The 27,566-nt window shown below is 40.8% G+C and overlaps 1 protein-coding gene across 3 annotated transcripts in view; it reads right to left on the reverse strand.

Annotated features, from left to right (window-relative positions):
* dachd (dachshund d) overlaps nucleotides 1-27,566 on the reverse strand; it is a 214,958-nt gene that overhangs the window by 76,857 nt on the left and 110,535 nt on the right. For 2 of the 3 annotated variants that reach the window (XM_060929534.1, XM_060929533.1), the window contains exon 3: nucleotides 6,080-6,241. The exons of the other annotated variant lie outside the window; for it this stretch is intronic. In XM_060929534.1, coding sequence (XP_060785517.1) covers nucleotides 6,080-6,241 — 162 coding nt within the window. The remainder of the gene's footprint in view (nucleotides 1-6,079; nucleotides 6,242-27,566) is intronic. 3 annotated transcript variants of the gene reach the window in all.

Consider the following 27,566-nt stretch of genomic DNA (forward strand, 5'->3'; position numbering starts at 1 on the left):
AATTGAGTGTTGACCTATCGGAAGAATATTTTTAAGCAGCCAAAGCACATACATATTCCACATTACAGACTGCGAAAGCTTATCATCTGTGAAAGGTTGAATGTCGTTTATTACATGTATCACATTTACACCAAGTGACATTGTCTTTTCAAATTGCGCTGATCTCTTCACTCCAATCTTTACCTCCAAAGGTCACTCAATTCCACTTATAAATTCAACCTGACAGAGATTAGTAAAGAGGGACAGGCAAACACCGCTGAATCCAGCGGCTTGAAATTAATTCATCCAATTAATGAAGAATGAGCTCTAATGCTGATAAGGGTTGACAAGGAAGCTGGTCACTTGTTTTGTTTTTTTTTCCCTTTCTTTTTTTTAAGGTTTGCTGCCGCTGTTGCAAAGTAACCGGATGAGACAGCGATAAAAATATTTGCATTATGGCGCTTTATGTACCATGCGCCCCTCAGCTACAGTAATAATAATAATAATAACAACGTAAGGGCCGTGATTTGTCTCAGAAATGACAGAGCTTGATATGGGTCATTACAGAAAATAATGTTTAATCAGGTCCTATTTTGTGATGCAGTAGGCATGTGCGTAAATCTTTGCATGCCACACAAAAACTCCGCACAAACATGAGCAAAATCATGCATGACTTTATTAAATAAATTATATATATATATATATATATATATATATATATATATATATATATATATATATATATAATGATCTTCTGAATTTCCATTAAAGTGTCTGAGACTTTAAACTTCTTATCGGTCACCTGTCTCCCAAGAGCACAACGCAGTAATAGAGGCATAAGTAAGATGAATGCCAAGGAGAAGCCTCATCTCTCGCCGTGTGTCTCGAAATCCAGATGCGCAGCTCTTACTTATGCTTCGACTCAGACAAAACAAAGCTCAGGAATGTAAACAAAGATAGGTGAAGAGGGTTATGTTTTTAAGAAAATCTTCTTTTCAGAGTCACTTAATGGCTGTGGTAAAGTGGTCATGTGACGTAAAGACAACATGAGTCATTTCCTCAGTCGGTGTTGATGTGGCTGAGAGGTGGCTGAGGAACGGCAGACATGTTTTCACCCACTGGCTGCAGAGTGGACATTTTCTCAACAGCCCTTGTTGAGAGAGAGAGAGAGAGAGAGAGAGAGAGAGAGAGAGAGATTTTGCAATGTGATGTGCCACATTTAGCAGTGCAAGGCCACCAGCTGAAAGAAAAAAAATTACAAAGAGAGATCCTGGTTGGATTTGTCCTTCCACAGTGTAGGATTTATTATTAGAAAGGACATAAACAGACTAATTAAATCACAGCAGTGGAGGCTGAGATGACAGCTGGTGCTGTGTGTGACCAAACAGATCCCTATCAAAGAGCAGGAGGCATGGCTCACTCAATCCAGCCTCTATGGGAAGCTATTTTAAGAGGCTCTCCATCGAACGCACATGCTTTATATGCTAAATGAGGGCTGAATGTACAGGGAGGCTGCTTGCACAGGACCGTGCTCCTCCAATCACTGATGGCTGTAGGTGCATTAATGGGATGAGGTATGTGGCTTTAACATCTTCCAACAAAGATGTGAGAGTCCTCCTACCTTCCTGACATTCACTTCCTTTACACACCGTCCCTTGATAGTGAAGAAAGTGGTGGACATGGTGATGCATTGACAAGAAGACAACGCACGTGGGCCTTACCTGTTTTTAATCTGCACTTTAATCCGTATTTCTAGTGCATAAAAGCTCAATTGTTTCAGCACCCATTCCAATATCACCACACATAAACTTTAACTGTGTACTTGGTTTTCGTTGTGCACACAAACAAACAAATTGTAAAATTCAGCTCTGTGGAGCAATACCTCAGTTTGGCAGGAAGATGAATAATTAATGCGAGCTTTTAAGCACTGCTATGGGTGAGACCGCAAATCTGAAACCATTGACAAGAAGAAAGAAAATATGGTTTTAACAAGTCAATAATGGCAAGAGCAATGGGAACAACTTAATCAATGGTACTGCTACATTTGCAAACAAGAGCTTGAATGATAACAGCAATAACTGCTTATCCTCCTCTCTGATTTTTCCTCACTCTCTCTCTCTCTTTCATGTGATGTCATTTCCTATTGATTCCTTTCAGGATGCCATAATGAGAAGTTTCCCAGAATTTTTTTTTTTTTCCCTTTCAACGACTTCTTCACTCCCTCTACTAGCGGAAATTTGCGAGATGCACTAACGGCTAAACCAAAAAGGATTAACTCCCATATCCAACTGAGAACACAGATAATGCTGGGTAATTGGTAAAAAATGAAGATGAATGGGACGGCAAGATAAGGACCAATTAGCTCCTCCATGCTTACAGCTGTGGTCCCGCTACAGATCCATCTTTGGAGTCGCGGCCTCCTCTGCCAGGAGGAGTGAGGCGGAATTAGCGCTCCTGACCCGGCTGCTAGTGGTGGGAGGTCCACCCATCATCTACCCTTCACTTCTTCTTTAATTCGGTCTCTGTCACACACACCTGTCACCAGTCCCATCGCGCCCCTTGACAGCTTAGCGCCAGGGCTGGGCCAGGTCTGAACACGTTAACTCGCTAAACTAAAGAAACACACAAGCACACAAACACACACACACACACACGCCTTTAAGTTTGCACTGCTTATTTCATTATGGCAGCATCATCTGGTTGGTGATACACACAATTCCCCCATCTAATTATGGGGAGGATTTAAGGTCCATTAACGTTGCCGTGGCGAGGAATCAGATGCAAAATGGCACCCAGTGGCCACAGGAACAGCTTTCTTCTCACCTCTTTTTTTTTTTCTTTTCTTAACCCACAGCTTCTAAATACTCAGGGTATGATTTTATTTTCTGTTTCTTGAACTTGAAGAAAAGCATTTTGTGTGCTGGAAGCAGCCAGGTGTTAGTTAGGAGGCAGCTGACAGCATTTCTCCAGTGGATGAAGGTTCTGGTTCAGGTCAGTTTAACCAGCAGGAATGGATCACTGTTTATTTGTCTCCCGGGCAGCATGTCGCACATGTTTTGCTTGGTTTGTGATCCATAATTATGGCATTTCCTGTATTGTGCAGGAGAGGAACCCCAACCCCCAATCCACCACCGCCCTCATCACCACCACCAGCACCACTACCTCTGTGTAAAGAACCCAGGAAGTAATCAAAGGGGGCCAACCATTCCATCTAATCACTCAGGATGTTTGTCTGTTTGGCTCGAACTCAGAAGGGCTGTCTCTCTTTTTTGTTACAATTAGTAAAACCGATGCAAAGAAGAGGGCGACCGTGTTGAATATTTAATGCAGGGGGTGGCATTAGCCTGTTCAATTTACATCGACACAAAGACAACACAAGCAATGCAAGTCCAGAGGAGAACAGAACGTCCTTCACACTCTGCCTCGGCCTGTCTGTGTCTCAGACAAGATGCAGACAATGCAGGAAATCTGCATCAGAAAGGAACCCTTTTAAGTGGAGGGCAATAGGATAGGAGGAGGATATTCTACCAGCATGCACTCTGTAATTAAATATAACACTGCTGTTAACGTTATTGTTATTATCATTATTACTGTAGATGGATCACATCGCACTGCTTTTAGTTTGTGAAAAATAATTAGAGTTTCAGGTTAGTTGGTATGGCTTAGTAAAAAAGCTTCGCTGAAAAGGTGACATGAACAGCTACTCAAATGCAGAATGAAATCATGTCCTGCTCTTGACTATTCACAACATAGCAAAGTTCCCCACTACTGTAGTCATCGCTATATCTGTCGAATGATTTAGAGCCCTACATTCCAGATGCATAATATGCTCGAAAATAGCACATATTTGGTATTCATGGTCGAAAAAAGCAACAAAAAAAGCAAAGCCTCACTCTGCTTAAACCAGATAGAAGCACGGTATGTATTTTTACAGTTGTGTTTTTCTTGTTCCTTTAGTGAAATGACCTTTCTGTTTTATTGCAGTAATGATCGTATAGGGTGAGAAAATGCACTTGGAGACAAGAATGGAAAACACTGTCTATTTCGCTTAAAAACATAATTTATGTGGCAATTAATAGGTGAAAGAAGCTGCAACTCCTCGCCGGTAGGCTGAATAAAACCAGCCATATTTTCCCCTCTTATCATGTGGGTGACTCCTATTGGCCACCCTGTCACACTAGAGTGCTTGATATAAACAAGAGATTGCCCAGACATCCAGGAATCAATATTAGGATGGCTTCAGTACCAAACATCATTTGTCTCAGCCCCCGTTTCTTTGACCAAACGAAGTATTAATTCAAATCATAAATCTGAGGGTGATTTAAATCCTGGAATGAGAGGCCTGCCTGCCTTTAATGATTTATTTTCTACATTTCTGCGAGCGAGAGATTTGTCCATACGTGGTGACAGGTCACCTTCAAACGCCAGAGGCAGACTGTTCATCACCATGCAGACTAGCATCTCATCGCTGCGAGTAAATATTAAAGTAAAAGAATCCAATTGATTGTGGATGGGCTGGAGAGGCGTCACTGCCATATATTTTACTCACAGTCACTAATGCCTCTCTCCTCCTGCTACTTCTCTCCACCAGTGCTGGGCCCCGAATTATTATTCTTCTTGGAGCAGGCATGCTCAAGGTTACAATTTAAATTGTAAAAAGATAAAAACAGTTTCTTATTAGCTTCATTGCCACAGCCTTGCCTATTCCGATTCGCATTTATCTCTATTTCAGTGACCTCGAAGCCCCAGCGTTGTTGGCTGTGGACTGATGACCTCAACGCCAATGTATTCTCTTTTGTTAAATCTGTTTAGGACTCTTCCTGTTTGGGCCAAATACATGGCGTCAAATGCAGCTGGGAAATCCTAAACATATGGCGGATATTTTCAGGGTGGAAATCACACGAGTAATTCAGCTCAGGGATTAAGGGTATCATATGTAATGGATTTGTGGTTTTTACACTGCAGTGTGATTTCCACAAAGAAATAGCTTTAAGTAATGTTGCATAAAAAATAAGGATCTAAGTGTATCTAAAAAAATTATTAATTGAAACGGGACATTCAAAGGTAATTTTCTCCACCAAATTGAATTAGTGACTTGCTTAAGCGCTATGAGCTGAGTGCTCATGAGTGCTTTTAATGTGTTGCTTTTTTTTAAAAGCGCTCTACCTGGTAATTACTGGTTTGGAAACAAATAATGTTTGTTCAAAGTTCCACTGCATTTTGTTGTAAGGAAATATAGCATTAGTTTCAAGATTTCACATACCATTAATAGTCAGTCTGCCGGTCTTATAATTTCAGAGCAATGGCCTGGTCATTCAGCGTAAAACTACAGACAGACTTTGGAATACCATCCCTGTGTCCGAAATCACTCGCTCGTTCACTACTCCCTACTCACTATATAGGGAATTACTATATAGAGGACTATACAGTGAGCTCATTGGTAAAATGAAAAAAACACTTTTGGACACTACTCTGCCACGCCGTTATTTACATCATTATTGTCGCACAATTAAAACGTGCCAGATCAGTTGGCTGGTAGGTTTTCAAACATAATAAATACATGCATGTATTTTTGTGATAAATACATATTATACTTTGCGTATTTCCTACATTAATAAATACAAAGTACTTTGTGTCTGCTGCATCTTTCAGTTCTTTTAAATCAAGGCTGAATACTTTCTTCTTTCCCGCTGCCTTTTATTAAATCAAATTTGAGGCTTTTGATTAATTCCTCGCTCTGCACTGTAACTTTTATTCTTGTATTTTATCTTATTTTCTACTATCTTACTATTTTTAATTGTACTTGAATATCCATTTATAATGTGCTTCTTCCTCTGTCCATTCACCAAACACACTTTTTTTTCAGCGTGACCGCAATGCATGATGGTATATATTGCTTGGTTAGTGACCATCAGTTGTACACTACTTTTCACGGTGCATTGTGGGATACTATGAGTCCACTATATAGGGTGTAATAATTCTCACTATACATTCGGACAGCACTACAAAATGGCAAACTCACTATATGTGAGTAGTGAGTGATTTTGGACACAAGGCATATGTCTGAACTTTAGGAGATGCGTGATAGCGTGTGACTTGCCCACGCTGGAGCTGAGGTCTCCGTTCTCAGAGTCGGCGCCATGCTGCGTGCTGTTGGCGTGGTAACTGCTCATCACCTCCAACTTGATCTTCTTCACTTTCATGGCCTCGGCAATGGCGGCATTGGTTGCGGCGGCTGCAGCAGCAGCTGCAGCTGTGAGGCCTGCAAAAGGAGACAAGAAACTAACCAATGCTGATGAATTTCAAAAAAAGGAACCATGCTGATTACTGGATATTTGCATGTGGATGTTAGAGAAGGAAGAGAAATTATGCTTGCCATCACAGGCCTCTGAGTAAGTGAGTAGTTAATATTTAAACAGACTGCAATATGTGAATATGCCATGCTGTAATCTTCAGATAGAATATTTGACAAATCGCACTGCACAAATACCTTCCAGTGATGATCAAGACAGATGATCTTACAGGTAAAAGTAGAGACAATGAGACACATCACTTTGAAGCTCCTTGACACTGTGTACGTTCAAACTACCAATATGTCAGTTGATCTTGCTGGCTGTGCCGTAAGTCGAGCATAATATTAGCTTCCTCATCAGCACAGTTAGTTTTTTTTTGATACAACTGATCATCACAGTGACAGGACGTTTTCAGTCAGAACTCTGACCATCGTCGACGTCGTCTTTTATTTCTCTCACGCGCTCTCTCGCTGTCTCCAGAAATACATCACAGACGCCACGGTGCTCTGATGGTGACAGATGGAGTTGGGATAACATTTCAGAAGTGACATGTTGCCATGGTTTCTATTTGTAAATAAACGGGTTGGGGATGTATGACAAAATGGAAACAACAAATCAGCATCAGGGAGAAGCTTCCAATGCAATTCAAATTCACACACACGCGCACACACACACACACACAGATTCTTAACGTTGTTTGCATTTTAAATGTACAGTTCAAATAGGTGTTTGTGAATGATTAAAAGCTGATGAATGTGAGGCAGTGTCATCAACAAGCTTTTTCCATTTCCATATAATCTAAATGCACATCACTGTAACACAATCAGACATTTAAAATAAATGTCTTAAAGTTGAAGGTTAAAGTTTCTTGGATTTTGGCAATAAAAAAATCCAGAAATGGCAAAAATTATTCAATAATTTAACAGTTATTCCACAAAATCAAGTTGTTCATGAGCTGACAGCAGCTGACAAGGCATGTAGCACCAAGTCGGCAAAAGCCATGTATGACGATATTGAGTGGAATAACTGTTTTATTCTATCCACATTCACTGGATTTTGAGAAACAGAGCATTTTATTTTTTGCAAATTCGATAAATAAAAATGTCATATAAAATGTCTGACCAAATCATTTCCACTTAGAATGTAAACAAACAGGTGAAATGACAGTAGCAATTTGTGAAAATGCTATAATAATAATAATAATAATAATAATAATAATAATAATAATAATTATTATTATTATTATTATTATTATTATTATTATTATTGAAAAATAAAAAAAATATGCTCTTCAAATACTTTTATTACATACTTTGTTCTTTTTTTGGGGGGGGGGGTTGTTTTCGAGTAGAGTTTTTATTTCATCCTTGGTTGGTTCAGCAGCATGCTCCACCATTTTGTTTTTCTCTACTCAGTATATGAGCTGATAGCCTAGTCGTAGAGTAGCCAATCAGAGCGTGTGATTAATCATCTCCAGTGAATGTGGATAGAATTTTATATATATATATATATATATATATATATATATATATATATATATATATATAAACACCGTACCCTTCACAATTATTGCCTCCCCCCCCCCCCTTAGTAAAAAGGGTTAGAAAAAGTACCCCCTTTGGTGAAGTCGCTTTATCTCACACTGAAAAAATGAGAAAAATCCAACCTTTAATTGAAATAAACTTATTCAAAGAAAAACAAATCCCAGATGAAGAAGTAATTATTTTCAACAAAAACACATGTGCCACTATTATTGGCACCTCTGGAAATTATAGTCAACAAAATGTAACTGAAGCACTTTTCCCATTTAAACAGTTTTTAAACAGTACAGTTTTTAATTGATTGGAGTGTGTAGGAACTTTCAAACTGTAATCCATGACTTCCTGATTAAACAAGGTACAAATATGAGGTGACGGCCAAATTCCCTTAGTCATCCATCAGGTTGGAGTTTTCTCTCTTTTTTTCAGTGTGAAATGAAGCTACTTCACCAAACAGTGGAATTTTTAAAACCTTTTTTTTTTTTACTAATCTTTAAAGGGGTGGCAATAATCCTGAAGGGCCCTGTATATCTTTTCTTTTCCACTTATAGTGTACAACCAGTGATTTCATCTGACTCTACTGTCATTCATACAGCACCTGAATGAGAAAGTGAATATTGAGATTCTAATTTTTTGGCTCCGTCTCTATTAATAAGTGGGCTCCATTGTGTTTAATGTAGTTAAAAGAGACCGCAGCAAGGAGAAGAGGAACGAAAAAGCAAATTGGCTCACTGTCTCTTTGTCATTTTCGATACACCTGAGCAACTTCCAGAGGCTGAAAGACAGAGCTGTGAAAGAAGCCTTGAATTCATAAATTGAGATTAATGAAATGATGTGAATGGTTGAATCAAAGCAGAGGTTCCAGCTGCAGTGCTCCCCGAACACTGTCATCTCTGTCTCATTTCATGTATACTATGTAAGTACTTCTACTGATGCTTCTGGACACATCTTCGGTGATGTTCCTGGAATCATCGGGTGTTTCACGTCTTTCAACATCATACACCCTCATCCAGGCGACCCAGCTGAGGCTGATCAGACCCCAACTTGTGTCCAGATGGCTAATCTAGCTATTCTGCCCCCATGGATCTCCTCTCTTAAGCCACAGCCATCTTGAGGCTTTCTCTGCCACTTTAGTGGTGTCGTGGATGGCTCTTCTCTTCCTCACTCCATCGATGCCCAACAAACCGAAGGCTCTGGACAGGGATCAGGCTGCAAAGCCCCTGCATCTGACTTCTACTGGGAGACACCTTACTCTCCATCCAGCTTGACAACACCCGTTGACCAGTCCCTCGTACTTGGCGAGCTTCCTTTCAAAGGTCTCTTCCAAGCGGTCTTCCCAAGGGACTGTTAGCTCCAACAGAACCACTTGTTTGGTAGACTCAGACAGTATAACAATATCTGGTCTTAAGGTGGTGGTCACAATGTGGTTGGGGAACTTCAGTTGCTGCTCAAGGTCAACCAACAACTGCCAGTCCCTCGCAGAGGACAGAATGCCTGCAGATGTTTTTGCAGCTGGTTTTGGCTGCTCTCCAGCTCTGATGAAGGTGATGGCTTGCTTGGAGGGGTGGGAACACTTGGCCCACTCGACTCCTGTGGCGATGGCTCCAGCGATGGCCTTCAAAACCTGGTAATGCCTCCACCTGTACCTTCCCTCTCCCAGTGCCTTTGAGCAGCTGCTCAGAATGTGCTCTAGGGTTCCACATTTGGAGCACATTGGACATGCTGGTGACTCCACTTTGCCCCAAATGTATAGATTTGATGGGCTGGGAAGCACATCATAAACCACCTGGATGAGAAACTTAATCCTCTGTGGCTCAGCCTTCCACAACTCTGCCCATGTCACCTTCCTCTCAAGTGTGTTCTCTCATCTTGTCCAGGCACCCTGTTGCCTCATTCCAACTGTCCTGCAAGATCTCTCCTCCTCGACTGCTGCTCTCACCTCTTCCTGGACTAGGCGGCGCCTTTCCTTCCCCTTCGTGGTGTCAATATGAGGAGTTGAAAAGGAGCCCAGTCCAGCCCTTTCTCTTGTCACCACTCCCACCAGTCTGTTGTGATGCAATCTAGACTCTGCTTGTCGAACAGCCTCCTCTGCCTTCCACTTCCGGTCAGTCCTCACTTAAATCCCAGCTTTTGCCACCTTTGGATCCCTTGAGTCTCTGTATTGCAACACTTCCCTGGCTCTCATCACCTTGAGCTCCTCTTCCAAGGACTTGAGTGGCAGTTGCAGTTTGTTGCAGTGTCCATACATTGCAATGCTGCTTAGACTTCTTGGAAGTCACAGCCATCTTCTAAGGTGGCTGCTGACCTTCCTCTCTAAGGTCTCCATCGTCGAAATTGGCACGTCATAGATGAGGAGTGGCCACAGGATTCTGGGAAGAATACCATGCTGATACAGCCAAGCTTTAAACTTCCCTGGAAGTCCAGACCAGTCCACTGATTTCAGCTATCCATCCAGCTCAATGCAGGTTGACTGGATGGATGCTGCATCCCTCAGGGTACTGTCAAACACCTTGCCCAAGCTCTTAACAGGCTTCTCAGTGATGGTTGGGATGGTTGTGCCTGCAATACTGAATCGGGTCTTCTCGTCCACCTTTCCTCTTCTCAGCACCATTGATCTAGACTTGGCTGGTTTAAAAGACATCCGTGCCCACTCCATCATCTTTTCGAGACTCTTTAGAATCCACGAGCAGCCTGGGACTGACTCTGTGGTGACTGTGAGATCGTCCATAAATGCCCTGATCGGTGGCTGGCATTGAACTGATTTTGTCTTGGGCCCTCTGCACTCTGGTTCAGCAGACTTAATGAGCATGTTCATGGCCAGAGAGAACAGAATCATGGAGATAGTGCACCCCGTGATAATCCCAATCTCAATCTTGTGCCAGCCTGATGTCACTGCTTCTGAAGAGGTTCTCATCCTGAAGTTGCTGTAATAGTCAGCGATGAGGTCTCTGATTCTGCTGGGGACATGATGTTTTGTCAGAGTGAGCTGCACTAACTTGTGTGGTATTGAGCCATACGCATTTGCCAGGTTGAGCCGCAGCACTGACAGATTGCCCTTGTTCTCTCTGGCCTCTCTTATAAGCTGCATTACCACACCTGTGTGTTCCAAGCATCCAGGCATTCCTGCGATTCCACCCTTCTGGACTGATGTGTCAATCAAGCTGTTCTTTGAGAGGAAGGTGCACAGCCGGTTGGAGACTGCACTGAAGAAGATCTTGGCTTCAACACACAGCAGGGAGATGATGCGGAACTGGTCTACCTTCTTGGAGTTCTCCTCCTTCGGAATCCAAACCCCTTCAGCAACCCTCCACTGTTCAGGAATCCTACCCTTCCTCCAGATGACACGCAGGATCTTCCATGGGCATAGCAGGAGTTTAGGACAGTTCTTATACACTTTGTACGAAGTGCCACTTGGTCCTGGGGCTGAGCTTGCTCGCACTTTCCCAACAACCTCTCGAACCTCCTTCAGCTGCAGCTCTGACATGTTGAACTGCACACTTGGCTCAGGAGGATTTATCAGGGTGCTGCACTCCCCCAACTCCTGCTCTCTCACTGGATCGCTGTAGGTTTACTTCAGGTGGTGATCTATCTCCTCCTGTGAGCAGGCCAGCTGGCCGCTACGCTTCTGTCCTAACAGCTCCTTGGTGAACTTGAAGGGGTTAGCAATGAATGCAGCACGTTTTCAGGCTCTTTCGCGACGGCGCCTCCGGTGCCACTCTGCCCAGTGGAGGATCCTGATCTTCTTATGTAGGATGCACATCAACTGAGCCAAGCCAATGCGCTCCTCCTCTCCTGCTTACTTGTGCTGTTGCTTCGGGGTCTTCATCTCCTGCCTGATGTTGTGGATTCTCACTTCTCGTTGGTTCTTTGAGTAAGATCCTTTGGCTCCTTTCTTCTCCTCTTCTCCAAACCGTTCAGATGCGATGCTGACAATGATCGTTGTCATGGCTTGCAGTTTCCTGTCGGCATCTCCCCTCATGATGGCCTCCAGAATCTGGTCGACATCGATGTCAAACTGGTTCCACAGTGAGGTCATGTTAGCTGCTGGCCACTTGATCTGCCTCCTCTGGGACTTGATGCTGGATGGAGTCATTTGCAACACTTGGAGGTTCCGGGCACTGTGGGGTGACTCCGGGCCTGGCTCCTCCTGCTTCTCACCAGGTTGGATACCTGTGCGTTGTGTTGGTCCTGTCCCCACCAGACACTTCATCCTCGCTTGGTGACTCTTTAGGCCTCGCTAGCTCTTGCAGATCTTACCACATACGCACTGCTTGCTCGTAGTAGTTTGTCCATTGCCTTGGTCGAATGCCGTTGAATCCGTCCGACTGGGGTGCTCATTCTCCCCCCCTCTCGGGCACCCCTGGGGGTATCTTTCCAGTAAATACACTGCTGAGTGTCTGTACAGTACAATAACACTACACTATAGATAGTTTTCACATGACGTCACAGAGTCGGGGATTCCCTGGTGGCGGCCATCACTGAGCACACGTTGTAGCGCGTGAGTTACATTCATTTATATATTATTTACATTTATAGTTACATTACTACTATTTAAAGCTAGCAATGGTGCACACCTGTTGTATTCACGGCTGTCGTAATAGGTCAGATGATGAAGTCAAGCAGAGCTTTTATGGAATTCCCACTGTACGGGAGCACGAAGGCGAGCAAACAAACTCAGCATACAAAGGAGAAATCTATGGCTTGCGAGAATCAACCGCAAGGATTATCAGCCTTCCAAACACAGCAAAGTCTGCTCCGATCATTTTATAAGTGGTAAGTTGTTTAAATAAACAATCAATTGTGTTTAAGTTTGTTTTTGGAAACCAAAACATCATGTGAACAATCTCTGGAGAATGCCTAACTGGAACCGCTGAGTGTATGTTTACATTGTAATGTACACTTAATATCACTCGTTTGTCACGTTTCTATTTGAAACTTGTCACTTCACTCACGCAAGGGTCATTTTTAAAAAACATTTTAGGTCTATTCTGTATGATTTGATTTGTGTTTGGGATGCAAACAGCGCGCCTTTTGGCGGATGCCGCCTGAATCGCGCAGATCCGATTTTTTTTTTGGGGGGGGGGGGGGGGGCGTTGGAGTGTCTGATTATAATTTCAAAGTAAATTCTGTATTAAAATTACTAAATAAGCAAATCCGTTACAGCCCATGAAACAGGAAGTATAAGGATGAGAAAAAAACAGTTTAAATCGGGAAGCTGCACACATTTGTGCAGCCCGAGCGGTGTGCAGGACTGCGCAAATGTGCGCAGCTTCCCGATTTAAACTGTTTTTTTCTCATCCTTATACTTCCTGTTTCATGGACTGTAAGAGATTTGCTTATTTAGTAATTTTAATACAGAATTTACTTTGAAATTATAATCAGACACTCCAACGCCCCACCTAAAAAAAAAAAATCGGATCTGAGCCATTCAGGCGGCATCCGCCAAAAGGCACGCTGTGAATATATAAAGTTGTATATATCGGACAGCCTTTAAAGTTTGATGAAGTCAAGTTTCAGTCTTTGGAGCAGGCTTTGGCAGTTTCAGGCTTTGGCAGCCCTGCATAGTCACTTGAAAATGCATCTTTGTCCACTTCGTAGGGGTCAATTCCCCCAATCAAGGCCAGTTTGGCTGCATACATTTGTCGTGAGATGTCGTCTAATGTATCTATATACTTCTGTTTGCTTGATTTTGCCGACATTGATCTTTATTTTAGAAAACTGACTATATAACTTCATAAATTCGTCCGAGATAACGTAGCCAGTAGTGGCGATGGTCCGCTTTGTTTGCCCACCAAGATGGTGGCTGGGGGGCGTTCCCCGGAATGCCGTGACATCAGTGAAAACTATCTATTGAGAAAGCAATGGAGGAAAAAATTTGGTGTAATACTTTAACAACACCATGTAACATCCTGTGTAACGAGTCTGATGAGTTCATAACAAAGTCACCAGTGTTTAAAGATTTCTTATGGTTTTAACTGAAAATTGTTAAACACTATTTAGTTTCAATAGGCCGTATTCAGAATCAAGCTCAGCGCACACAGAGAGGATATTTTACTGAAAAAGTGCACATCGCTGTTCAGACCTCAGACATAACTACAAATTTTAGCGCTATTCAGAAGTCAAGTGAGAGTTAAACATGATTCGGAAATTACACACATTTCTCTTGCGCAATATCAGCTTGAACGTGGATTAGAATTAATTCCAGCGCCAGTGTTTGACAGATTGATGTAACCACAACACGTCACACTGAAATTCACGTTTTGTGTTGTAAGTATACTCCGAAAAACAATGGAATGTAATTTAAGCCCAATATTGTATACATAGAGTGGTGCTTGAAAGTTTGTGAACCCTTTAGAATTTTCTATATTTCTGCATAAATATGACCTAAAACATCATCAGATTTTCACACAAGTCCTAAAAGTAGATAAAGAGAACCCAGTTAAACAAATGAGACAAAAATGTTATACTTGGTCATTTATTTATCGAGGAAAATGATCCAATATTACATATCTGTGAGTGGCAAAAGTATGTGAACCTTTGCTTTCAGTATCTGGTGTGACCCCCTTGTGCAGCAATAACTGCAACTAAACATTTCTGGTAACTGTTGATCAGTCCTGTACACCGGCTTGGAGGAATTTTAGCCCATTCCTCTGTACAGAACAGCTTCAACTCTGGGATGTTGGTGGGTTTCCTCACATGAACTGCTCGCTTCAGGTCCTTCCACAACATTTCCATTGGATTAAGGTCAAGACTTTGACTTGGCCATTCCAAAACATTAACTTTATTCTTCTTTAACCATTCTTTGGTAGAATGGCTTGTGTGCTTGGGATCGTTGTCTTGCTGCATGACCCACCTTCTCTTGAGATTCAGTTCATGGACAGACGTCCTGACATTTTCCTTTAGAATTTGCTGGTATAATTCAGAATTCATTGTTCCATCAATGATGGCAAGCCGTCCTGGCCCAGATGCAGCAAAACAGGCCCAAACCATGATACTACCACCACCATGTTTCACACATGGGATAAGGTTCTTACGCTGGAATGCAGTGTTTTCCTTTCTCCAAACATAACGCTTCTCATTTAAACCAAAAAGTTCTATTTTGATCTCATCCGTCCACAAAACAGTTTTCCAATAGCCTTCTGGCTTGTCCACATGATCTTTAGCAAACTGCAGACGAGCAGCAATGTTCTTTTTGGACAGCAGTGGCTTTTTCCTTGCAACCCTGCCATGCACACCATTGTTGTTCAGTGTTCTCCTGATGGTGGACTCATGAACATTAGCCAATGTGAAAGAGGCCTTCAGTTGCTCAGAAGTCACCCTGGGGTCCTTTGTGACCTCGTCGACTATTACACGCCTTGCTCTTGGAGTGATCGTTGTTGGTCCACCACTCCTGGGGAGGGTAACAATGGTCTTGAATTTCCTCCATTGGTACACAATCTGTCTGACTGTGGATTGGTGGAGTCCAAACTCTTTAGAGATGGTTTTGTAACCTTTTCCAGCCTGATGAGCATCAACAACGCTTTTTCTGAGGTCCTCAGAAATCTCCTTTGTTCGTGCCATGATACACTTCCACAAACATGTGTTGTGAAGATCAGACTTTGATAGATCCCTGTTCTTTAAATAAAACAGGGTGCCCACTCACACCTGATTGTCATCCCATTGACTGAAAACACCTGACTCTAATTTCACCTTCAAATTAACTGCTAATCCTAGAGGTTCACATACTTTTGCCACTCACAGATATGTAATCTTGGATCATTTTCCTCAATAAATAAATGACCAAGTATAATATTTTTGTCTCATTTGTTTAACTGGGTTCTCTTTATCTACTTTTAGGACTTGTGTGAAAATCTGATGATGTTTTAGGTCATATTTATGCAGAAATATAGAAAATTCTAAAGGGTTCACAAACTTTCAAGCACCACTGTAAATATGACATACAGTACAGGTCAAAAGTTTGGACTCACCTTCTAATTCAGTGATTTTTCTCTATTTTTATTAATTAAAAGATGCTTCATGTCTTAAAGTAATGTCTTAAAGTAATGATGGATGTCGTTTCTCTTTGCTCATTTGAGCAGTTCTTGACTCATGGATTACTCCAGTTGTGGAATAGGGATATTTACTGTATTTTTATTATTTACTGTTTGATCTCAAACACATTAAGAAGGAAATAAATTGTGCTAATTAACTATTAACTATGATTGTACAGCATGCATCTTTAATTTAAAAAAAAAAACACTAGAATTTGGTGCACAAGTTTTAATTTTCTTTGGGTTTTCTGAAATCAACAAAGGGTCAAAATTATACATACAGGGTCAAAAAATGACATACACTCACTTTGATTATTAATTCAGAAGTGCTGAAGCTTCCAAAATATCTCTTAACTTCCTGTTAGTGATCATGATTGACTACAACTGGTAGCTTCTCTGTGCCTTCATAAAAAGGGTTTGTTTACAGCGCTCATTGGCTTGACCAACGCACAGTAAAATGGGAAAGTCCAAATAGCTCAGTGCAGATCTGAGAAAGAGGATTGTAGATATACACAACTCTGGAATGCCTCTTGGAGCCATTTCTAAACAACTGCAAATTCCAAGATCAGTTCAAACAATTGTATCCAAGTTATTGTGAGGTGTAGTCACTTTGCCAAGACACTTTGCTTCAAGAAAACCCAAACTGTCACCCTCAGCTGAAAGGAAATTGGTTTGGATGGTTAGGTACAACCTGGGAACTACCATGGCACAGCCCTGCCATGAACTGGAAGCTGATGGATCACTGTCTACAGTTCAGATCACCATGGACTAAGATGCTGCCATCCAAGAAATAACCCCCTGCTCCAAAATTGACACCTTCAAGCTTAACTATAGTTTGAATTTGACCACACGGACAAAGAAAAAAAAGCCTTCTGGAGGATAGCTGTATGGTCAGATGAGACAAAGATTGAGTTGTTTGGCCACAATGACCACCATGTACAGAGGGACACTGTACCAGCTGGTGGTGGTGGTAGGATCATCATGCTCTGGGGCTGTTTTGGCTGCCAGTGGAACTGGTTCATTGCACAAAGTGGATGGAATAATGAAGGAGGAGGACTACCTCAAAATTCTTCAGCATAAACCATCAGAAACTTGAACACGACTTGGGAGTTACAACAGGACAATGAACCCAAACACGCATCAGAGCTGGTTGTGGAGGATAAAGCAGGCTAACATTAAGATTAAAACAAGTCCTGACTTCAACCCGATTGAAAATATATGGACCGTTCTGATAAGTCGAGTCCATGCCAAGGGAAAACAAAAAAAAATTAACTGAACTCTACTGATTCTACCATGAAGAGCCGTGAAATATCCAACCCGAATTCTGCCAGAAGCTTGTTCATGGTAAACAAAACTGTTTGGTCAAGGTGAATCTTGCGAAGAGACATTTTACCCAAATATTAGGTGTGCTGTATGTAAATTTCTGACCCTGTATGTATAATTTTGACCTTGTGTTGATTTCAGAAAACCGAAAGAAAATTAAAACTTGTGCACCAAATTCTAGTGGGGTTTTTTTTAATTAAAGATGTATGCTGTACAATCATTCTGCCACAGAAAAAGAACAGTTCAAAGAAATTACTGAAAGCCCAAATATTGCCATGACATTCATATCCAAGAAGACATTCATGTCACTGTATGTAAACTTCTGACCATAACTGTATCTCATGAAGCAGGTTAAGATAATGCCAATAGTGTGTAAAGTGTCATCAAGGTAAACGCTGGCTACTTTGAAGAATCTAAAATATGAAACATATATTGTTTTTTAATGCTTTTTTTGTTTACCACATAATTCCATATATGTTCCATGTGTTACTTAATAGTTTTGATGTCTTCAGTATTATTCTACAATGTAGGAAATAGTCACAATACAGAAACACCTATGAATGAGTAGGGGTGTCCAAACTTTTGACTGGTACTGTACATTGTATCATCCTTTTAAATTGCATGAAAAGGTGTTTTTGTTTTTTTTGTTCGTGGTTTTTTTTTTCCTTCACACAGAGGACATCAGAGGAGACGCATATTAATCAAAGATGCTGCTTATCCCTAGGGCCAAATCTTGATGTATAAACTTATGAAGTAAATGAAAGGGAGCTGTAAGTGTATGAGATGAGTGCTATGACAGGTTATGCTTCAAACTGAGTGCATGTTTCCTTCACAGAATAGCACATCGAATGAACCGAAACATTGCTATTACTTTATTAAATTGACAGCTGAAAATAGCTCATTAATATACACATACCTTGGTTTAGTATCTTGTGGCTTGATTATGTTGTGTGTACAATTAATTAACTACTAACTACTCAAACGTGTAAAATACAAAATAATACGGTGGAAGCTACAACCCCGATTCCAAAAAAGTTGGGACAAAGTACAAATTGTAAATAAAAATGGATGCAGTGATGTGGAAGTTTCAAAATTCCATATTTTATTCAGAATAGAACATAGATGACATATCAAATGTTTAAACTGAGAAAATGTATCATTTAAAGAGAAAAATTAGGTGATTTTAAATTTCATGACAGCAACACATCTCAAAAAAGTTGGGGCAAGGCCATGTTTACCACTGTGAGACATTCCCTTTTCTCTTTACAACAGTCTGTAAACGTCTGGGGACTGAGGAGACAAGTTGCTCAAGTTTAGGGATAGGAATGTTAACCCATTCTTGTCTAATGTAGGATTCTAGTTGCTCAACTGTCTTAGGTCTTTTTTGTCGTATCTTCCATTTTATGATGCGCCAAATGTTTGCTATGGGTGAAAGATCTGGACTACAGGCTGACCAGTTCAGTACCCGGACCCTTCTTCTACGCAGCCATGATGCTGTAATTGATGCAGTATGTGGTTTGGCATTGTCATGTTGGAAAATGCAAGGTCTTCCCTGAAAGAGACGTCATCTGGATGGGAGCAAAGACTCATTCAATATCATGCTAGCTGAATGGAATATATCTGATATACCATGAAAAAAAAGCCAGCCAATATTATTATTATTATTATTATTATTATTATTAATAATACACATTCCTTTCGGGTATTCAACGCATCTTTCTCTTTCAGAATTCTTTCAAAATCTTCCGTATTTAACGCAGCAAACCTGGTGGCCATGTTTGTTTACAAATTGTCACAGTTGCTCGCTAGTGCAGAAGTTTTACATCTCTGATGTGTGACGTCATGTTGTCGACAACCATGTAATATCGTAAATCATACTGAACGCTCATTCTCCATTGAGCAGAGTGACGTAATACACGTAGGATAAGCAATATGTTAACAATATTGCATGCTATCAAACCAAATGAATGAAACCCGCTAGAAGGGAATAGAACACGTTTTTATTCCATCGAAAAAGTGTCCTATATGTATAACAAGTAGGATTAGCCAATACAGAATACCAGCAATATGGTACAGAGTGTTCAAAATGTCAGGAACCTACAAGAATAACCCGAGCAACAGTGTCGATCCGAATCTGGTGAGCAAAATCTACAAAAACAGGATAAGAGTAAGCGTAAGAGTACACGTGTTGTCAATGATGAATACAAAAATGAAGTATATTTTACTCTCATTGGTTCCTGACTTTTCAGACCCCCATGTAGACTGTGATTAGATGTTTATTTCAATATATATCATTGTATGAATTTTTATTTATAAATAGTTTTTATGTCCCATCGTGTTACATTTGACAGGTATTTCCATCGTCAGTCCACATTTTCTATCTCTGCTTTTTTCCAGCTTAAAGACAAGTGCTTGTGTTTAAAGGTGATGATCAGGACGCTATTGATAAACTCCGTCTTCTACTCAAGAAAAACGTGAGAACCTCAGATACTCAGAAATTCTACGTCAGCAGGTGCTTTCTGAATGTGTGCAAATCTCTCTGCATAAATACGTATTCACATAACTTTGGGAACTAAGTCACTGACTCTGAGTTGCATTTTAAAAAAAAAAAATGTACAAATTTCCTTTCGCGTGCAGTTAAAAATTCCAAAACTATAATACACTCACCGGCCACTTTAAGTACACCCATCCACCTGCTGTTTTAAGCAGTTATTTAATCAACTGATCCCTTGACAGCAGCACGATGCATAAAATCATGCAGATACTGTACAAATCAAGAGCTTCAGTTAATGTTCACTTCGAACATCAGAATGGGAAAAATTGTGATCTCAAAGTAGGACTTTCACTGTGGCATGGGTGTTAGTTTGAGCCAGATGGAGTGGTTTGAGTATTTCAGAAGCTGCTGATCTCCTGGGGTTTTCACACATTACACTCTCTAGGGTTTATACAGAATGGTACGAAAAACAAAAAAACATTGAGCGAGCGACAGTTCTGTGTGTGGAAACAAACGGCTTGTTGATAAGAGAGGTCAGAGGAAAATGGCCAGATTGGTTCGAGCTGCCAGGAAGGATATAGTAACTCATATAATCACTCTTTACAACCGTGGTGAGCAGAAAAGCATCTCAGCATGCAACAGGAGAAGACCACATTGGGTTCCAGTCCTGCAGCTAAGAACAGGAACCTTAGAATCAAGGACAAGCTGTATTTTGTGTTCAATTCAAGTGTAGTGCATCAGTGGCTAATGTCTATCATACTGGTCATTTGGACGTGGATGATTGGTAAATTAATCATTGCTTAGCTGTCACGTTTCACTGGCATGACTTGATGGTGCTATTAGTGCTTGTGCATCTGTGGGCTAAGCGTGCAGGCCTGGAGAGATGGAGCATGTGGCATTAGTACACCACCCCACTTCCTCAGCAGCTGATAGGCAGATGGCGCTGGGCACTGTGTGCAGCTTGGGATGAAGGTGCATCTCATTTCCTGGCCTTGTTTGCATTTTAGAATACATCAGGACCATATTGACGTACAGTATACATGATGTCAGAGTGGCCACACTCGTTTGCTAGCATGCGCTGCTGTTCCATATGCATGCCCCCCGGCCACACGTGAGCTGGGTGAGAGAGCTACTCCTCGCCGTAATGGATGTGGCCTCCAGTCCAGCTGAAGGTCAGCTTTCATTTACGTATAATCAGACAGAGTCAACTGTTTTCTAAATAACATTCATGGCGGAAAAGCGGGCAGGGAGGTGGTGGGGGGAATAAATAAACTGAAATCAGCTTTAGGACGTTTTGTATGATGAACTTGGCCGTTCACGTAGTTCAGCAGCCTTCTTATTGGAAATCATCCTGCACCTCAGCAAGCCCCGCCCTATTTAATAAGATCTTAAGATCCATTGCAAAAAATAAATTTATTCAAGTGTACTTCTAGTATACTTCTTTTAAACTAAAAATAAGAGAGTACGCTTTCAGTTTACCTTTTATTTACTTCAAGATATACTTAATAAAGTTATACATATGTATACTTGGCTTATACTGAAAAGTATATATAGAAAAGTCTAAGTATATCAAGCTTATACTTAAACTATTGATCAAGATATACTTAACAAAAGTGTAATAAAGTATTAAAATATCTGTGCTTTATGTTTAAGTGTACTTGCCCTGTAGTTGTGCTTATCCTTTTGATAGTAGCCTATAAAATACTTCTTTTTCACACATACTGGCTTCTTTGTGATATATGGCAGCACGTTTTAAATCCCATCTTTTAAACCTACATGTACCATAAGTTTGTGGTCAGCTCTGGGGTGGAATATTAATAGTATATTTCCAATATGTTATAAAGTATACTTTTATAAACTAAAAAGTGGACGAGATGTATACAGTGGTGCTTGAAAGTTTGTGAACCCTTTAGAATTTTCTATATTTCTGCATACATATGACCTAAAACATCATCAGATTTTCACACAAGTCCTAAAAGTAGATAAAGAGAACCCAGTTAAATAAATGAGACAAAAATATTATACTTGGCCATTTATTTATTGAGGAAAATGATCCAATATTACATATCGGTGAGTGGCAAAAGTATGTGAACCTCTAGGATTAGCAGTTCATTTGAAGGTGAAATTCGAGTCAGGTGTTTTCAATCAATGGGATGACAATCAGGTGTGAGTGGGCACCCTGTTTTATTTAAAGAACTGGGATCTATCAAAGTCTGATCTTCACAACACATGTTTGTGGAAGTGTATCATGGCACGAACAAAGGAAATTTCTGAGGACCTCAGAAAAAGCGTTGTTGATGCTCATCAGGCTGGAAAAGGTTACAAAACCATCTCTAAAGAGTTTGGACTCCACCAATCCACAGTCAGACAGATTGTGTACAAATGGAGGAAATTCAAGACCATTGTTACCCTCCCCAGGAGTGGTTGACCAACAAAGATCACTCCAAGAGCAAGGCATGTAATAGTCGATGAGGTCACAAAGGACCCCAGGGTAACTTCTAAGCAACTGAAGGCCTCTCTCACATTGGCTAATGTTAATGTTCATGAGTCCACCATCAGGAGAACACTGAACACCAATGGTGTGCATGGCAGGGTTGCAAGGAGAAAGCCACTGCTCTCCAAAAAGAACATTGCTGCTCGTCTGCAGTTTGCTAAAGATCACGTGGACAAGCCAGAAGGCTACTGGAAAAATGTTTTGTGGACAGATGAGACCAAAATAGAACCTTTTGGTTTAAATGAGAAGCGTTATGTTTGGAGAAAGGAAAACACTGCATTCCAGCATAAGAACCTTATCCCATCTGTGAAACATGGTGGTGGTAGTATCATGGTTTGGGCCTGTTTTGCTGCATCTGGGCCAGGACAGCTTGCCATCATTGATGGAACAATGAATTGTGAATTATACCAGCGAATTCTAAAGGAAAATGTCAGGACATCTGTCCATGAACTGAATCTCAAGAGAAGGTGGGTCATGCAGCAAGACAACAACCTTAAGCACACAAGTCGTTCTACCAAAGAATGGTTAAAGAAGAATAAAGTTGATGTTTTGGAATGGCCAAGTCAACGTCCTGACCTTAATCCAATGGAAATGTTGTGGAAGGACCTGAAGTGAGCAGTTCATGTGAGGAAACCCACCAACATCCCAGAGTTGAAGCTGTTCTGTACGGAGGAATGGGCTAAAATTCCTCCAAGCCGGTGTGCAGGACTGATCAACAGTTACTGGAAACATTTAGTTGCAGTTATTGCTGCACAAGGGGGTCACACCAGATACTGAAAGCAAAGGTTCACATACTTTTGCCACTCACAGATATTTAATATTGGATCATTTTCCTCAATAAATAAATGACCAAGTATAATATTTTTGTCTCATTTGTTTAACTGGGTTCTCTTTATCTACTTTTAGGACTTGTGTGAAAACTTGATGATGTTTTCAGTCAAATTTATGCAGAAATAAAGAAAATTCTAAAGGGTTCACAAACTTTCAAGCACCACTGTATAACCAGTAACCAATAGTATATTTCCAGTATACTACAAAGTATACTTTAGTAAAGTAAAAAGTGGACTAGAAGTATAAAACAAGTAAACTCATAGTATATTTCCAGTATACTATGAAGTATGCTTTTGTAAACTAAAGAGTGGACTACAAGTATAGACCTAGTAAACTATTAGCATACAGTATAAGTTTGCTTGTGGTATACTTGCAGTTCAAAATAAAAAATACTAGTTGTATACTCAGAGTTTACTTCTCTTAGACTTAAAGTATACTTTTTATAAACTACAAAGTGGGCCAATTTAGTTCCAAGAAGTATTCGATTAGTTTACTTACAAGTATACTGTAAGTACACTGATATCAGTATACTTGGTACACAAAAGTATACTTAAGGAAATATACTTTAACTTTACTTAAGTATACTTAATAAAATGAACTTGAAGTATACTCCTTTTTGGGGTGGCACGGTGGTGTAGTGGTTAGTGCTGTCACCTCACAGCAAGAAGGTCCGGGTTCGAGCCCCGTGGCCAGCGAGGGCCTATCTGTGCGGAGTTTGCATGTTCTCCCCGTGTCCACGTGGGTTTCCTCCGGGTGCTCCGGTTTCCCCCACAGTCCAAAGACATGCAGGTTAGGTTAACTGGTGACTCTAAATTGACCGTAGGTGTGAATGTGAGTGTGAATGGTTGTCTGTGTCTATGTGTCAGCCCTGTGATGACCTGGCGACTTGTCCAGGGTGTACCCCGCCTTTCGCCCGTAGTCAGCTGGGATAGGCTCCAGCTTGCCTGCGACCCTGTAGAACAGGATAAAGCAGCTAGAGATAATGAGATGAGATACTTCTTTTTGATAAGGGATGACCTCTCTGCCAAAGTGTGAATGGTATTAATAAACAGATTAACTTCATTTCGTGCTTAAATTAGCCAGAGTTCACTGTGCACGTTTCTACTGAGATACTTATTACCATCAAAAACAGTTTCAGAATGATCCACTCCAGTTTATTTGAGCTTACGCTACATTGCACTACAGTAACAGTGCAGCTCTCCCGTAATAGCCATCTAAAATCTGTCCACTTTTTATCCAAACCTTCCTCTTGCACCTCCATCCCACTCGGTCCTCATTTGCGCTAATTAGTATGCACAGCAACAAGTGCAAAGATTGCGCTGTTCAGATTTTTTTAAAGTCACCCGTAAATAGCAGCTCTCGTGACTGGTCTTCATGTCCACGGAGGAATCTCCTCAGCCGTAAACAAACAGCCGAGGTGTCCGGCAGGCCGCGAGGGGAGTCACTTCACAAATAAAGAATTGCATGGTACTGTCACAGTGTGCACCAAAACAGCAAATAACGGAGATGGGGTCTGATCACGGCCCTTGAAGCAGCTGTCATATTAAATAATAATGAAGGATCTATTAATATGCAAAGGAACCAGCAGCAGACTGGCTTAACGCTGCCATGCCTCGGCATATTGTCAGAATGTTCATTATTAATTAACATGCAAGCTGCCCCATACCTGTGCAATGTCAGAACATTCTTCTAACAAATACTGAAAGTATGTGCCCCTTCTACTAATAATGTAATTAAATTAAAATCAGATTAACTTCACATCAGTACACAAAGAGTGACTTAGTAGCAGCAGTGCTTATCTACTGCCTTTTCAGCCCTTAATAAAGACGGAAGCCAAATCACACTAGATTTATCAAAAGTGGAGACAAAGCGTTCAGCGGCATTCCAATGTACAGTTTGGAGTCGGGTGGAGGAAAGTGAACACAACACACTCCATTTGCATCGCAGCCCATTTTACCATCGGTATTGCATGTAAAAAAAGCTCATGACATGGAGGGGATGGAGAAGGCTGCATTTAATTTGACTGATGTGTTTATGACAGAGTAATTTCACATCTGGAAGCAAGAATATGTCCAGGTCTGAGGGCACATAACATTTCATTAACCCCATTTGGTGTGGTCTCTCCGGCGGTGGGCTGCTGTCCAGTTCATAATGAAAGACGGCTGACAAAGATAAGGATACACTTCAGCTTTCATGTTCATCCATATTTACCCACATTTCCTCTTTTAATCTGAATCGTCACTGGACTGTTTGCATTTCTTAACATGACAATGTTTCAAAGATTTACTAAGACTATTAGTTACATCTGTGCATTTTGGTACATGATGAATAAAAAAAGATTTTGTAGGATGATGTGCCATAATGGATCTGAGGCCCCATGCACATGTACACGAACTATTGTTAACATTCGGTTTGTTGGTCACATGTCTATACGAAAGCTGCACAGTGGGGAAATTTTAAAAGTGTTTTCATTGTTTTCATGGGGAGGGGTAAATGTATGTTTTTGAAAATGCTGATGCATTGACGTTTTGCATGTATTATGAATATTCTGGGATGCCATTGATTCTGGCTGCTGACCAGCTTGTTACTTTGTGGTAATGAAGTTCTTATTTGATAATGTGTTTGCAGTTTAGTGCCAGTGTATGCACTGTACTGATACCGTACATGCTGTACTGCTCCTGAATCCAGTGCTCTGATGCTACAAATCTTTTATTTAACTATTTTGGGCTTGCAAGTGACAACAGAAAAGCATCCGCCCTAGCATCTGGAGATCATGAGTTTGAATCCTGATGATTCCACAACCATTCGCAGCTGGGAGTCTAAGAAACAGGCTTGTAGTACTCGAGTCCAGGATTCTGACTCATGACTTGACTTGGACTTGAGCACTGATGACTCAATGATGAATAATGACTCAGACTCATAAATTGGAGACGAGAACTTGGATTTTTTTTCTTAATTTTTTGTAACATGCCATAATAATTTGGCAAAAGATACTTATATCTACATTAATTTTTATACTAATTTTGTGCAAGAGAATGCACATTCACCTGTTCATACGTCACATTCAGGAACAAACTAACATTAATGGTGCTAAAATGCCTGGAGAGAAGCCCCTAGGATTGTCCGCTTTGCTTATACAGACTTCTCGTGCAGTGGGAAAAATGCACTGCTATGTGTTCCATATGTAGAAGAACTACAGTATGGAGGAGACGATGAGTACAACCTCGAACTTCAATCATCATTTAGCAAGACTCCACCCAGAGAAGTAAGTGACACGCCATGTTCATTGCTCTGTTGATAGTGGGCGGGGCTTGCTGACCGATGAACTAGCTAGTGTTAACCCTCTCTCATGTTATTTGCCCTGTTGATAATGGATGGGACTTGTTGAGTGATGAACAAGCTTTTTATCTGTAGCCTATTAACTAAAATGGGTCAGTCAAGCAGTAACGTTAGTCCAACACAGCAGCAGAGAAGCTTTCACATAAAGGCAGCAACAGCCACCATCAAATGGTGCCGTTGGAGTCTTGTTCTCGAAATTTTTCTTTATGACTTGGACTTGGACTTGGATTTGAACACTGGGGAGTCGGGACTGGACTCGGACCCGAGGTTTAGTGACTCGACTACAACACTGCTAAGAGAGCACATTGGCCTGTGCTCTCAGGGAGGGAGGGGTGGAGTACTCTTGTCTTGGCATACCCCTGTCAATTACAGCGACTCTAGCCAATCAGGGAGTGGGTGTTGCATAAGCAGCAGTAGATCGAAAACATGTGGTTGGCTGGTGTCATGTGATGGAGGAAACATGTGATGACCTTTGCCCTCCCTGATTGGTAGGTGTCATGTGATAAGGGAGACCAGCCTGGTGAGTGGAAACTGGCCACATTTAAAATTCGGGGGGGGGGGGGGCTGTAAACCAGGTTTAATTTTGATAAGAATTTTAAGTTTAGTTTTAGTCATTTTGCTTACTGAAATTTGTATTTGGTTTTAGTCACATTTTAGTCTTTTTTTTGTTTTGTTTTAGTCAAGATTTAGTCAGTGGAACTCAATTTTAATTTTAGTCTAATTTTAGTCAATTTTTAGTCATAAGTTTCTCAGAAAAATTCATGATACTGTAATGGATTTTGCTGAAGGATATTCTTTTTCTCCTGGCTGTAAAAATTACCTTGAGAAGTATGTATACCTTGAACTATGTGTTTAGTCAGAATGTGTTATGAACTTACCATACTGTAGGAGGCATTTTAAGAAACTGATGGTGTTCAGTGTGTGCTTTTTCTTTTAGTTTAGTGATCTGTTAAAAACAAATGTAAGTGTTTGGCCCTGATAATTAACAATTATTCCACGAAATCGAGTCATACATGAGCTGACAGCCGATGAGGCGCAGTGCACCGAGTTTGCTATAAGCCATGTACGACGAGATTGAGTGGAATAACTTTTTTATTCTATCCACATTCACTGGATTTTGGAAAACAGAGCATTTTTATTTTTAGCAAATTCGATCAATAAAAATTTTACACAAAACGTCCAACAAAATAATTTCTGCTTAGAATGTAAACAAACTGCAATTATTATAGCAATTTGTGAAAAATG

Source organism: Neoarius graeffei, chromosome 9 (genome assembly GCF_027579695.1).
Source record: "Neoarius graeffei isolate fNeoGra1 chromosome 9, fNeoGra1.pri, whole genome shotgun sequence".
Classification (NCBI taxonomy): Eukaryota; Metazoa; Chordata; class Actinopteri; order Siluriformes; family Ariidae; genus Neoarius; species Neoarius graeffei.